The 14,928-nt window shown below is 47.2% G+C and overlaps 3 protein-coding genes across 3 annotated transcripts; 2 read left to right on the forward strand and 1 right to left on the reverse strand.

Moving 5' to 3' along the window:
- Window positions 1-1,004: 1,004 nt before the first annotated feature.
- LOC120676606 (anthocyanidin 5,3-O-glucosyltransferase-like) lies at window positions 1,005-2,872 on the forward strand. Its single transcript, XM_039957920.1, has one exon. It carries the CDS (start codon window positions 1,232-1,234, stop codon window positions 2,651-2,653), a length of 1,422 nt encoding a protein of 473 aa, XP_039813854.1. The 5' UTR covers window positions 1,005-1,231; the 3' UTR covers window positions 2,654-2,872.
- Window positions 2,873-5,925: 3,053 nt separating this feature from the next.
- LOC120671897 (UDP-glycosyltransferase 88F3-like) lies at window positions 5,926-7,694 on the forward strand. Its single transcript, XM_039952157.1, has one exon. It carries the CDS (start codon window positions 6,039-6,041, stop codon window positions 7,452-7,454), a length of 1,416 nt encoding a protein of 471 aa, XP_039808091.1. The 5' UTR covers window positions 5,926-6,038; the 3' UTR covers window positions 7,455-7,694.
- Window positions 7,695-13,092: 5,398 nt separating this feature from the next.
- On the reverse strand, window positions 13,093-14,578 carry LOC120674962 (UDP-glycosyltransferase 1-like). The gene has a single exon (XM_039956055.1). The coding sequence runs from the start codon at window positions 14,576-14,578 to the stop codon at window positions 13,175-13,177; it is 1,404 nt and encodes a 467-aa protein (XP_039811989.1). The 3' UTR covers window positions 13,093-13,174.
- Window positions 14,579-14,928: the final 350 nt, after the last annotated feature.

Consider the following 14,928-nt stretch of genomic DNA (forward strand, 5'->3'; position numbering starts at 1 on the left):
TAGAAAATTTTGTGGAGAAATTTTTATCATAATTTCACTCGTAAACTTCGTTGGCACTATCTCATCATGTGAATTTGTGATCAAATGTTACCACTAAGAAGTTATTTCGAAAAATTATAAGGACAAGTTATGCCTAGAATTCAAAACATCTCTAATAACAATTTCACTAATAAGATATTCTAAAAGGAATTTGGATATAAAAATTATGCACAAAAGTTATATATGTAGCTTTATAACTTTTGAAAAATAAAAATTATGAAAAATAAACTTCCTAAAAAAAAGTTGGGTGTCTTCGGAGATCGATCCCTGAGAAGCCTCCTGGTGCCCTGTGCACGGCTCGCGAACTAGAAATCCCCACCACCAGCAGTTCACTTCAGCAGGACGCGAGGTCGTCCTGAATATGCTACAAGTGCTGCCATGATCCTTGCAGACGGGACGGCGAGCACACGTCCCCCCCCCCCCCCCCCTCCTCTAGAAAACTAGGGCCCTGTTTAGTTCCAGCGCAAAATTTTTTGCGTTGGAATCTTACTAATTTGAAGTACTAAATGAATTTTATTTATAAAACTTTTTGCACAGATAGATTGTAAATCGCGAGACGAATCTAATGATGCTAATTAATTCATAATTAATCAATAATTAGCGGATTGTTACTGTAGCATCACTGTTGCAAATCATGGATTAAGTAGGCTCATTAGATTCGTCTCGCGATTTACAGCCCATCTATGCAAAAAATTTTGTAAATAAACTTCATTTAGTACTCCATACATGTGTTGAAATATTTGATGTGACGGTTTGTTTACGGGTTTATGGGGTGATAACTAAACAGAGCCTGGAAGGCAACCAGCTTCTGAGTGTGGTTTAGCCTTCAATTCACACCGCAAAAAAATGGCAACAAAGAAGTAACAAAAAGGAAAATGCCATCTATCAGTTTCCTTTCTCCTCTGCTAGTGGTGGAAGCGAAACGTGTGCTGGCTGCCCGTCCGATGCAGCAGGACAATGGACCATGCACCACAGTTACATCATGTTTGGCCCGTCCAAAGAGATCAATAGCACCAGCCACCACGGCTCCTTTGTGCTTGTGCCCACTGACCAAAAGTAATCCGAGGCGTGCCTGCTTGGCACTCTGTGTTGTCGCTCGTCGATGCGATTCTATTTACTCCAAGTCTCCAAGTGAGTAGTGTCCATTGATCTTGCTGGATTCTCTTGTGAGCTCGGTGAGGAACGAAAGGCCATGGCGGAGAAGACGGTGGTGCTGTACCCCTCCTTGGGCGTGGGCCACCTCAACCCCATGGCGCAGCTGGCCAAGGCCCTGCTCCGCCGCGGCGGCGTCGCCGTCGCCATCGCCGTCGTCGACCCGCCCGAGAAGGACGCCGTGCTGGCGGCCGCGCTGGCGCGCCTGGCCGCGGCCAGTCCCTCCATCACGGTCCGCCTTCTCCCCATCCCGCCGTCGTCCCGCGCCGGCAACAAGGGGGACTCCCAGTCCCACCCCATCATGCCCATCCTGGACGCGCTCCGCGCCGCGAGCCCCGCCCTCCGGGAGTTCCTCCGCTCGCAGGCCCCCGCCGTTGACGCCATCGTGGTCGACATGTTCTGCCCCGACGCGCTCGACGTCGCCGCGGAGCTCGCCGTCCCCGCGTACATCTTCTACCCGTCCGCGGCCGGCGACCTCGCGGTCTACCTCCAGCTCCCGGATTTTCGCCGCGCGGTGCCGTCCTCGCCGAAGGACATGGGCAAGGCGCCGCTGGGCTTCGCCGGCGTGCCGCCGGTCCGCGCCCTCGACATGCCTGAAACCATGCAGGACTGGGAGAGCGACGTGGGCAGGGTGCGGCTGCAGCAGATCACCCGGATGCCGGAAGCCACAGGCATTCTGGTGAACAGCTTCCAGTGGTTGGAGTCGAGGGCGCTGGAAGCACTGCGTGATGGCCGCTGCCTCCCCGGCCGCTCGACGCCGAAAATCTACTGCGTCGGGCCACTGGTCGACGGTGGCGACACCGACAGAAGCGGCGAGAGGCACGCGTGCCTCGAGTGGATGGACGAGCAGCCGAAACGAAGCGTGGTGTTCCTCTGCTTCGGAAGCATGGGCACCTTCTCGGCGGCGCAGCTGGAAGAGACGGCGCGCGGGCTAGAGCGTTCAGGGCACAGATTCCTGTGGGCCGTCCGGAGCTCACGCGAGGAGCAGAGAAACTCTCCCGAGTCTGGTCTGGAGGCGTTGCTTCCGGACGGGTTCTTGGAGAGAACCAAGGACAGAGGAATGGTTCTGAAGAACTGGGCGCCGCAGACAGAGGTGCTGCGGCACGAGGCGGTGGGAGCGTTCGTGACCCATTGCGGGTGGAACTCGGCGCTGGAGGCGATCATGTCCGGTGTGCCGATGATCTGCTGGCCATTGTACGCGGAGCAGAGGTTGAACAAGGTGCACATGGTGGAGGAGATGAAGGTTGGGGTGGCGGTGGAGGGCTATGACGAGGAGTTGGTGACGGCTGACGAGGTGGAGGCTAAGGTGCGACTAGTGATGGAATCCGATGCGGGGATGAAGCTCAGGGAGAGGACGGCGATGGCGAAGGAAATGGCTGCAGATGCCATCAAAGAAGGCGGGTCGTCTTACGTTGAACTTGGCGAGTTCTTGAGGGGTTTAGACAAGATCGACGTAGAATGAACTTTGAAGAATGCAATTGATGGATGTCATGTAATAGGTAATAGGCTTTGCTTTTAATCTGTCCATTTTGATTGGTTTTCGCATTGAAGGGTGCTGCTTTTTTTTTAATAATGGCCGGATATTCTTGTAGAGGTCGGGATATTTAGTATTCCATTATCTAAAATGTAATAGATAAACTGATGATGGCTTCTGAAATCGATGCTAACATCTACTATCCTATCGTTGAGGGGTTTTGGCTCTTTCCGTTTATTTTTTAACAAAAAAAAACTAACTATTTTCTCACTAAGTCCTTGCTTGGCACCTCAAATAGCCAATCTCCGGTCCCCTCGAGAAACTAAGATAATTGTTTCTTTTTTCTTACTACTAGTAATATAATCATCCGATACTTGTTTATCGAATCAATTACCTCAACTTGTCTCGCGAGCACTCTTTCAATAATCAAAATAGCCAAATTAGCCAAACGATTTCTTGAAGGGTTTATGATTCACAAGAATATGCATCGCACAAAGAAGCAAGACCATGAACGAATCTCACATTTATGGCTACGAGACCACTGTTGGAGGTACTTATAAAGGTAAGGATATAGCATGTGTTAAGTTCATAGATGTGAGTTTGTGTATGTGTACAATGGCGGAACCAGGAAAAAATCATGAGAGACGAGACAAACATGATAGGAATCTCATGATATACACTATTAAAAAATACAGATTTAATTGAATGCAAGCTAAAATTTATGTTATTTATGCATTCACCTTGAATACTTCAATCAGATGCTAATCATGGTTTTCAGTTACGTGTATCAAGTACCCTCCGTATGTAGTACCAGAAAGCACAGACAGGTACAGGGACAGGAATTCAGAGCTCAGGTGCAGAAGTGTCCAGCAGAATTTCCTCAGAAGATGATGCAAAAGTATATCTTCCTGATGATGGCTTCTTCAGTTCCAGCAGATCATTTTGTTCTGACTATGTTTATGTCAGTCAGTCATAAAATTGCAGCAAGGAAGAATTACCTTTTTTATAAGAAGAAATAATTTGCTTTGTGGGCCAGGGCAAGACAGCATTGGAGTCAGTTCACTTAGGCCCTATTTAGTTCCCACCATAAACCCCGTAAACGTGCATGGAGTACTAAATGAAGTCTATTTACAAAACTTTTTGCATGGATGGGCTGTAAATCGCGAGACGAATCTAATGAGTCTACTTAATCTTCGAATCGACCATCCACTTACTTTTTGCTTGAATTTTAGGCAATTACAAAATGCAGAGCGATGTAGGGATCAAGAATTGATGTAATTTTTCCTTTTCTTTTCCCATATTGATCGAGATTCGAGAGCTTGAAGGTTCAATACAAGAGTTCCCTGGCATACCAGTTAGAAGTTACAGGAAATAGAACAAAGAAGAAAAACAAGGAGAGTTTAGTCAGGTTATTGCAGAATTGAAAAAAAAGAAGAGAGAGTTTTGTCAGATCCTTGCAGAAATCCAGAGCTTCCAGCTTGCCAACTCCGGAGAAAGGAGATGGTATCAGCAGGCCCAAATGCGATGTACTTTCTTCGTCCACAAAATAATCTAATTATAGGATCCATACCGATCAAATTAATTTAAATTGAATTAAATTTATAGTAAATAATATTAGCGTGTAGGTCTCCAATTAAATTTAATATAAAACTATATTGACTTTATCTTACTATTACTAATTGGAGGGTTTTTTTAGCCTATATATGAAGTCATCTAGTATCCTAAGTGGACACTTTAAAAAAATAGAGAAATCATATAAATTCTCACAAAAAATCAGAAACATCCCGCCATCAATCCAACAACTCTAATTACAATAACCATCAGATATGTTATCTTTTCTAATAAATTATCCACCATTGGCATTATCAAAATAGACCATTGTCATTATCAAAATAGACTAACGTAAATATGTATCTAAATTACCCGTCTCTGTCATTATAAAAAAAATCTAAAGTAACCGTTGTGTAAATTACCAACCTATGCTATTATAAAAATAATACAAATACCCCCTAAATTTGCACATAAATTATCTAATTATGTCATTATTATTACAAATTAAATTGCTCCTAAATATAAATCTAAATTATAGAATTATAATAAAATATTAAAGTGCACTAATATAAAAATACAAATTACTATTTCTATCATTATTAATATATTATTATTTGTATAAAAATACTATCCACGATATATATCACCATATATTCATGCATGATGGAAGAGATAAGAATACTAATTCACAAACAAAAAGTTCAACTAAATATATGTCAAATACATATGGAGGTGTGAAGCAAAAAAATATTGTAATTATATAATGATAAATATATATTTTAGAGTATGTGTTAGAATATTTAATAGATGAAAAAAAGTATAATTATTGATCTCATTCTTATATTAAATCTATAACTAATTTAATAGTACTCATTTTATATCATAAATGTTATTACTGTTTTATATAACTTTAGTTTGCCTTATCAAAAAATGATAATTGTATTCGATCGTGGACGGAGGCAGCAATCTTTTCTTTAATCGCAACACCTTCTTTTGTCTTGCAGACTAAAGATGGCAAAGCTGTTGCAGTGGCAAAGCTCTATCCATTTTACCTGTCTGCTGATAAAGGTGGCAAATCTTCTGGCTCTGTTTAGTTCCTAACAATTTTTCTACAGTATTTGTCACATCGAATCTTCGGACACATACATAAAATATTAAATGTAGTTGAAAAAAATAACTAATTACACAGTTCAACTGTAAATGACAAGATGAATCTTTTAAGCCTAATTAGACCATAATTGAATATTAATTATCAAATAACAATGAAATGGTACAGTACCCAAATCCAAAATTTTTTGCAAACTAAACACACCCTGTCTTAGCCGCCTCTCATTGTCAACAAGGTGCTGGCTGATGGGACTCTTCGTCCAACTTAGCTGCTGGCTGCTGCCGTTCTGCACGTCTGCTAGCAGAGCGACGAAACATCGGCACACTTTGATTGTTAATTGGTGTCAAATAAAGCCCGTTTATAAAATCAACTTCAGAACCCCGCGCTAGTGACTCTGAAAAATTTAATAAAATTTTGACCGTGCGATTAGAGGATAGTTACTATAGCATCACTGTAGCAAATCGTCAATTAATTACCGTCATTAGATTCGTCACGAAAAGTTACATCCATCTCTAAAAAATTTTGTAAATAAATTTCATTTAGTACTTTATGCATGCGAGATATTTTTTTAGAAAATATGTGTGCTAGTTTTGTTGCGGATCCAAACAAGGCCATCACGGCAACAACTGCTTTCGTTAAACCACTCAGCCAGACAGCCACCATATATAATCCCCATTGATCTGAGCGCACATAGATCACTGCCACAAACAGCAAATGGGCAGCGCCGTGGTGCTGTACACATGGATGGTCCGGGGCCACCTCCACCCCATGGTTCAGCTCGCCGGCCGCTTGGCCGGCCACGGCATCCCCGTCACCGTCGCAATCGCCGACGTCCCGTCGTCCGGCGACTCCGGTAAAACATACGAGCGCCTCTCCGCCTCCTACCCGTCCGTCTCTTTCCACCTGCTCCCGCCGGCACCCGCCCGTTCCGGCGACGAGGCCGACCCCGACGCCGACCCCTTCATCACGCTCATCGCCGACCTCCGCGCCACCAACCCCGCGCTCCTCGAGTTCGTGCGGTCCCTGCCGTCCGTCAAGGCGCTCGTCCTCGACTTCTTCTGCGGGTGCGCGCTCGACGCCGCCGAGGAGCTCCGACTTCCGGCCTACCTGTTCTTCACGTCGGGCGCCTCGCCTCTTGCTGCCTACCTGCACATCCCCGTCATGCGGCCCGACGTCTCGTTCGGGGACATGGGGCGCTCCTTGCTGCACTTCCCAGGCGTCCACCCGGTGCCGGCCTCCGACCTGCCGGAGGTCCTGCTCGGTCCTCGCAACGAGCAGTACAAGGCCACCATTGGTCTCTTTGAGCAGCTGCCCAGAGCGAAGGGCATACTGGCCAACACGTTCGAGTGGTTGGAGCCCCGCGCCGTGAAGGCGATCCAAGAGGGGCTCCCCCGCCCCGGCGAGCCCGTGCCGAGGCTGTTCTGCGTCGGCCCGTTGGTCGGCGAGGAGAGGGGAGGCGAGGGGAAGCACGAGTGCCTGACGTGGCTGGACGCGCAGCCGGCGCGGAGCGTGGTCTTCCTCTGCTTCGGCAGCGCGAGCTCGGTGCCGGCGGAGCAGCTGAGGGAGATCGCGGTGGGGCTCGAGAGGAGCGGGCACGCGTTCCTCTGGGCCGTGCGCGCGCCCGTCGCGCCCGACGCCGACTCGACGAAGCGGTTCGAGGGCCGGGGCGAGGCGGCGCTGGAGGCGCTGCTCCCGGAGGGGTTCCTGGACAGGACGCGCGGGCGCGGGCTGGTGGTGCCGACGTGGGCGCCGCAGGTGGAGGTGCTGCGGCACCGCGCGACGGGCGCGTTCGTGACGCACTGCGGGTGGAACTCGACGCTGGAGGCGGTCGCGGCGGGGGTGCCGATGGTGTGCTGGCCGATGTACGCGGAGCAGCGGCTGAACAAGGTGTTCGTCGCGGAGGGGATGGAGCTGGGGGTGGTGATGGAGGGCTACAACGAGGCCATGGTGAAAGCGGAGGAGGTGGAGGCCAAGGCCAGGCTGGTCATGGAGTCCCAGCAGGGGAAGGAGCTCAGGGAGAGGACGGCGGTGGCGAAAAATATGGCCGCCGCCGCGCTGGAGATCGGCGGGTCGTCGTCGGCGGCGCTCGTTGACTTCAGGAACAGCCTGGAGATTTCGGCGCACGATTGAAAGGATCAGACGAGACCACGGCACAGGAGCAGAGTTCAAGTCCGACACGAGAAGGATGGCAAAGTCAAGCTCCCGTTCACGGTTCACCTGAATTTTGATTTTTGAGATCCGTGGCTCCTTTTCATGCTTTTTATTGTATCTGTTTCTTTTCTATCAACATACAGATGCCTGATGAAACTTTACTTTTCCCTGTTATATTTTATAAAAAAATGCGCCGTGGCTGATGACTTTCCGTCACTATTATTACGACCAATTAATCGGGTTTCTAATTAGCGGGTGCTCGCCGGGACGGCTCCTGGCGATCGATCGGACAGGTCTGCCACTTAATTACTCCAACCTTTCTTTCCGCACGTTCACTTCAAAGCCTAGAAATTTTCAAGTTAATCCAAGAAAAAAAATTATCCACCACTGCCATTAAAAAAATTAGTCTACAATATCCATATACTCCCTTCGTTTTTAAATATATGACACCATTGACTTTTTTCTTCATTTAACTATTCGTTTTTTCTACAAATATTTATGCAAATAGCCAAATCTTCAAGTTAGATTCAAGAGACTCTTAATAATAGAAGTAAAGGTACTCATTTCACTTCATTTAACTAACTGATTAATTAAATAATATTGATCAAAGTTGAAGAAAAAAATCAACGGTGTCATATAAAAAAGAACGGAGGGAGTACATGTTTATAAATTACCCACCAATGTCATTAAAATATATTTCTATTTATAAATATAAATTTTTCTATTGTTTTGACTATTAAGCTACATATCATACGTACCTATAGGATACTAGCTACACAAACAATTAATATATTTTACTATATTTATATCTTATTATATTACCAAAATTATAAATGCACATTCACGATTATTTTATTATTAGTCAAAATAAACAAGACAATTCTAGACTTTGCACTATATTAGACTACCACCTGGCCTGCAGTGATCATGATGAGAGGGTGGCTAAAGTTGGGCCAGCAATGAGGATCACAGAGTTGGAGGCTAAGAGCAAGGGTAAGTGCCGCGCCGCAAGCTTCTTCATCCTCCGTGGAGTCTGGAGAATGTCCATCACCTATTGCCGACTGGTGATGTTTGAACGTGCATGTGCGCAGGCCCAATGCAAACACAAGCCCACTGCACGTCCACCTAACTCTTTTTCGCAACCCTCCTGCATCACTGTTCTTACCGGGGGTCCTTGACATTACTCCAAAGATTTGTTGCCGACATTGCTACAAGACACTACCGAGCCTCACAATTAACACCAGAAACTCAAAAAAAAAAAAACTAACACCACAAGCAGATCAAGAGCTAGTACAATATTGATCAGGCCATGATTGGTATAGTATAAGCTCATCAGACTTGAACATAGGTTGCTGAAATTCTGAACGGAATCTTGTGCTTTGCACTATAGAGATTTGTTACTTTTCAAAAAGAAAGAAATTTAGACCGATTGTTCCCCAACAGAAACTAGGTCATGAAAGCATGACGCCAGGTAACGGATGACAGAATTAAACATAGTAGCAACATACGACCAAGAGAATCATAGAATAGGGAAGTTAGCAAAGGAACAACTGAGTCAGTTGAACTGAGCAGTGGACATCATTACTGTAAAGGGCTAGTAGATTAAAAATATGTTACTACTACTAGCGAATGGTAGTAGTTAAGTGCCTGTTTGGTTGCCTGGCTAAAGCCTGGTCAGGCTTTGATAATACAGGTTCGTCATGTTTGGTTGGGTGCACAGGGTCCTTAGCCAGGCTAAAGTAATGCAACCAAGGGGTCGGGGCCAGGCTCCATGGGAACGCAGAAATCGAGCGTTTCCACGGAGCCAGGCTACTCTCGCCCATCCTCTGGAGTGTGCTCACCTTTCTTCCCCTCACCACTGCTACCACGGGCTCGCTCTCGCCTCGCTGCTCTGCACGCCCTCGCCCTCGCCGCTGTCTAGATCCACGCCGGCATCCCCACCATCTTTGACTTCCTCCGCCCGGCCCAGTCAGTGCGGGGGATCGGATTCAGGGGCGGAGTTGGCCTGCGGCAGCGCGTTGGTTGGGGCATGGGGCGGAGGTCACCCGCGGCGACGCCGGGTCGAGGCCTAGCACGGACATCGCGTGATGGATGTGTCCCTCCCCCACGTGGCTCCGACTCACCGGCGGTGGACCTCACGCGACGAGGGCATCCCTCTCCTGCGCGGCTCCGGCTCACCCACGGCGGTGACCTCGAGGCCTGGTATTGACCTCGCGTGGTGGAGGCATCGAGGCTCTGACCTCTTGCTCACCCGTGGCGCCTTGGCAGAGTAGGGGTGAAGGCCCGACGTGGCCTCGCGCGGCGGAGGTGTCACGGCTCCGGCCTCCGGAATGCCCGCGGCGGCGCGGTGGTCGGGATTAGGGGCGGAGCTTGTGCGCCGGAGGCGAGGCTCGCCCGTGGCTTCCGCTCGCAAGCGGCATACCTTGGCTTGTTTGGTTGGCGCTAGGATTTTAGCGTGCTATGAATAATGACATTTTGGTCAAACAAGATCAGTTTACAAAACCAACTCCAGAATCTCGCGCTAATGACCTTGAAGAATCTAATAAAGCCTTTGACCGCGCGATTAGAGGTTGATTACTGTAGTATTATTGTAGACAATCATCGATTAATTATTGTCATTAGATTCGTTGCGAAAAGTTACACCAATCTTTAAAAAAAATTTATAAATAGACTTTATTTATTACTTCATGCATGCGAGATTCTATTTTCGTAAAACGTGCGTGCTAATTTTTTAGAATGGCAAACAAGGCCCTTGCGAGTGTCGAAGAGGACGGTGGCGCTGAAGAAGTCTGTGTATTGCTGGGCTGAATTGAATTTTTTTTACAGACTCATGCTCCATCTCTGCCGATACCCGCTGCCGGTGGATTTCACGGTGGCAAAGAAAGAAGAATAGGAGAAGATAAAAGAGAGAGGAGGTGATAGGCAGGGTTCACCTTTTCGTTTTTCTATCGAATCCCGCCAACTCTCGGAAACGAAATTTCGGCCAAAATTTCGCCGAATTTCGCTAATTCTGAACGGAAAGAGAATTCAAATTAAAAAAATGAAATTTCGGTGATTTCGACCGAAATTTCGGTGATTTCGACCGGAAAATGATGTCCGTTGTGATTTTCGTACTGTTTCGGAGGTCAAATGAAAAACTTTTGAATACCAACTTTGTTCAGTTTTTCGAGATTTACAACTTTTGTTTCAGGAACTTTTCCATTTGAGCAATGGTTTGAAAGTTATTTAATTATTTCAAAAACTACCAATTAAAAGTCTTGTCATTTCATGTGACAACTTCCATTTTCTCTCTTAGGTCTCAACTAGACTTTTATTATTCTTGTTATTGCGGATATGCCTATTAAATTTCAGGGACATTGGTTGATCCAATTGAAAGTTGTTTTAAATCTAGGACAAACATGATTTGAATTGGTTATCAATTCATATGACAGTGTTTGAATTTTTTTTTGATTCAATTTGTATAGAGAATTCCTAAAATGTAATTTGTATAGAGCGAGGAGGGGTCTGGAGAAATGCCAAGCTGCGTCGGATACTAAAAAGCTATAAATTCTACCTCATTAGACTACAAATAACCTTATTTTTCAACTAAAGTGCAATTTTAGCCTAGCAAATGATCTTAGATTTGAGTGTGTTCTAGTCCTATTTGCTCAGAAGAACACCTAGTTTTTTATCATATTTTTTCGAATTTTTTATAAATATTTTTGAATTTTAAATTTAAAAAAGAAAAATAGCGAAAAATACTGGAATTTCAGTTCCCGGTAACTAGCGAAAACGAAAAAAACACCGAAATTTCGGCGAAATTCGACCGAAAAGTTGAACCCTGGTGATAGGCCGATGTCTCACCGCTTAGGAAGAGGAGGTGATGCCATCCACATGTGCAAGCAAACCAAACGCAGCAAAATGAAACCAGACTATACTAAGACGTGCAACCAAACATAGACCAATGTACTGGTAGAGACAGCCTTTGGTTGGCCTGGCTATGGATCCTAGCCAGGCTAGTGTTAGCACATGAACCAAACATACCCTAAGATCGAGGAGATAGGCCACATCACTGATAAACAAAGATGTAGACAAAATGAGGAGTGACCATTGCACTAAGAGCAGAGCACTCTTGATTACTTAAACAAATATGAGGAGGCACCATTGCACTTGCAGCAGAGCACTCTTGATTACTGAAACATATAGCATGTGATAAGAAAGATTTAAGTTTATGTATAATAATAAGATAAAAAAATACAAGATATATTCAGAATATCGATACTAGCCGCACAAATACACGGATCACCTTACTATTTTTTTAAAATCAGATAACTAAATGGCTTCCGGGCGCTAGCCCCTGAGTCCTCATTTTCTTTTATCATGCAATATAAATAACTATAAAAAAATATAATACAAACTTGTATAAATATACACTATATACAAAATATATGTGAACAAAAATTGTTTAAAATAGTTATACAACAAAAATTCTGTACATATATAAAGTAATACAGTATATGTATATAATAACAAAACTTATGTTTATAAATTGTGCATAAAATATGTGATAAAAAGATTATACGTATAAGTTGTACAATAACAAAGTTTTGGTGCATAAGTTGTGCATAAAATGTTTGGATAAAAGATTGTGATCAAATGTTACAAGAAAAAATGTTAAGACAAAAAAGTTTTGAGTAAAATGAAATAAAATGAAAGGCATGTTGGCGACTGGGTCGCCACGCGAGTTTGCTGCTGCCGCACAGCACAGCAGTAAGGATGGCAATGAGTCGGGTTTGAGTCGGGTGGAATGTCTGGGCACCCAAAATTGAAACCCGAACTTAAAATCCAAACTCGACTTGAAGACCGATTCGGCTCAAAATCCATCCCTGAAACCGAAACCCACGAATACCCGAAACCCAATTGGATACCCCAAATCCGTTTTGTATGGCAACACAGTAAGAGAAATAAGTACTTCTTATAAACATATACAAGATTTGTATAATATTTACATGTATAAACAAGAGGGAATAAATAGTAAATAATTTGCTAAGTCAACTTAAAATAAATTTAGTAGTCTAAATAAATAAACTTATTGCTAAGTATAATATAAAATATGAGTTTTTACTCCAAACAGTTATCCATTGGATATCCACAGGTGAAAAACCAAACTCGAAACCGAACCCGATAAGTTTTGAGGCCCCGAACCCGAAAACTGTAGGCGAAAAATCATCCCCGAACCCGCTAGACCCGAAACCCACGGATATCCGACCCGAAACTGAACCATTGACATCCTTACACAGCAGCGCTGTCACGTACGGAGTACTCACATGTGGACTCGTCAAAAAAAAAGAATGGAAATAAAAGCTGTTGATGCGATCGTATAGGAGCTTCGCGAAAAAATTAGATTTTGATTCTGTACCATATTTTGTTGTTATTTAACAGTTAATATTTAATAATAAACTAATTAGATTTAAAAGATTCATCTCGTATAAATAGTTAACTATATAATTAGTTATTTTTTCAACTACATTTAATGTTCTGTGTATATGTTCGAAAATTCGATGTAATATATACTGTAGAAATTTTTTTAAAGCTAAACATGGCCTGAGTTGAAAATCGAGCGCTCGGACGCTTCCTAACGAGCGCGTGCGGAATTGGATTTACGCTAATTAACCTGATTGGACTAGCAGTCCATGCCCAGGCCAGTTGGCAAGTATTTTTCACTTCTTCCACTGTCTTACGAGCTCCAGCAGCGCTGTTCTCGACTCCCCACCGTCGCTCAGCGCCTCCTTCGCCTGCCGCATGGCCGCCCGTGTCCGCTCCCGGAGCTCCCCGCCGCCGTCCGACTCCATCAGCCACCTCACCTTCGCAGCCACCTCCTCGTGCCTGACCGCCTCCTTGTCGTAACCTTCCAGAGCCACGGCCAGGCGCAGCTCCTCGACCAGGAACACCTTGTTCGTCCGCTGCTCGGCGTACATGGGCCACGCCAGCATCGGCACGCCGCCCACGATCGCCTCCAGCACCGAGTTCCACCCGCAGTGCGTCACGAACCCCCCGACCGCGGCGTGGGCCAGCACCTCCCGCTGCGGCGCCCACGCCGGCACCACCAGCCCCTTCCCCTTGGTGCGGGCAAGGAAGCCGTCGGGGAGGAGCGCGTCCAGGTCGGGGTCCGCCGGCTTCCCCCTGCTGTCCTCGCCGGGCGGGCGGCGCACGACCCACACGAACCGCTGCCCGCTCGTCTCCAGCCCGCGCGCCACCTGCCTCGTCTGCTCCGCGCTGAATCGGCCCATGGTGCCGAAGCAGAGGAACACGACGCTGGCGTCCGGTTGGGCGTCGAGCCACGCCAGGCACTCGTGCCGGTTCGCGCCGGCCTTCTCCAGCTTCATCAGCGGGCCGACGCAGTGCAGCGGTGGCGTCCGACGCTCCGGCGGCGTGCAGAGGCCGCTCACGATGGCGTCGATGGCGCCCGGCTCCAGCGCGCGGAAGCTGTTCATGATAATGCCGTGCGATTCGCACATCTGTTCGGACAGGGCGAGGAAGAGTCTGTTGGCGAGGCTGTTGCGGTCGAGGATCGCCGCGGGGAGGTCTTCCACGGGTATCCCGGGGATGCCCGGAATGTGCAGACGCTCGCCACCGAGGTCTCGGAGGCTCACGGTTGTCCGCTCATGGATCACGGGATGGTACAGCAATTCCGCCAGACCGGAGATGGACGAGGTGAAGAAGAAATAGGTCGGGATGCCGAGCTCGGCGCCGACGTGCACGGCGCTGCCGCAGAAGAAGTCGAGGACGAGGGCGGCCGGGAGCGGGGAGGCAGCGCGGAGGAACTCGCGGAGGTCGGAGTTGGAGGCGCGGGCGAGCTCGAAGGTCAGTGCCACGTAGTCGTGGCCGGGCACGTCGCGCGGGCGCGTCACGGGCGGGAGGCGGCGGAAGGAGAGCTCGGGAAGCGCGGCGGCGAATGATCCGGCGGCCTCGTCGCCGGTCCGCCCGCCGATCGCGACGGTGACCTTGAGGCCGTGCGCCGCGAGCAGCTCGCCGAGCTCCTCCATGGAGACAAGGTGGCTGCTCATCGACGCCGGGGCGTAGATCACCACGTGCTTCTTTGCCTTCTCGTCGTGGCTCGCCATTCTCCGGGGGGCAGTGTTGACCTTTGCTTTTGCGCATATATATATACCGGCACTCGCCTCATTTTCGACCACGAGTCCCACCTACCCAATCGTCTTGCACAGTTGCACGGCAACGACTCAGTGAAGAACTTTGGAAGCTAGCCAGGTGAAAAACTTCACCTTGGGAAGTTCTGATGCTACCTTCATGAAGTTGTCGGTAGGAAGGAGTAGCACCCGTCTTGCTGTCCCGGCACCAGAACCACCAAAGATGCCAGAGCTGGATGTACTCCGGGATCATCTGGACCGACAAGCCGCCTCTGAGGTCACGAACCCACTGCCTGCTTTCCAGGGCTTGGGCAACAGTTCTTCTG

Source organism: Panicum virgatum, chromosome 5N (genome assembly GCF_016808335.1).
Source record: "Panicum virgatum strain AP13 chromosome 5N, P.virgatum_v5, whole genome shotgun sequence".
In the NCBI taxonomy this organism is placed as follows: Eukaryota; Viridiplantae; Streptophyta; class Magnoliopsida; order Poales; family Poaceae; genus Panicum; species Panicum virgatum.

Excerpts from the sequence above, each read along its gene's own strand:
- LOC120676606 (XM_039957920.1), top strand. The coding sequence starts at position 1,232 with ATGGCGGAGAAGACGGTGGTGCTGTACCCCTCCTTGGGCGTGGGCCAC.
- LOC120674962 (XM_039956055.1), bottom strand. The coding sequence starts at position 14,578 with ATGGCGAGCCACGACGAGAAGGCAAAGAAGCACGTGGTGATCTACGCC.
- LOC120671897 (XM_039952157.1), top strand. The coding sequence starts at position 6,039 with ATGGGCAGCGCCGTGGTGCTGTACACATGGATGGTCCGGGGCCACCTC.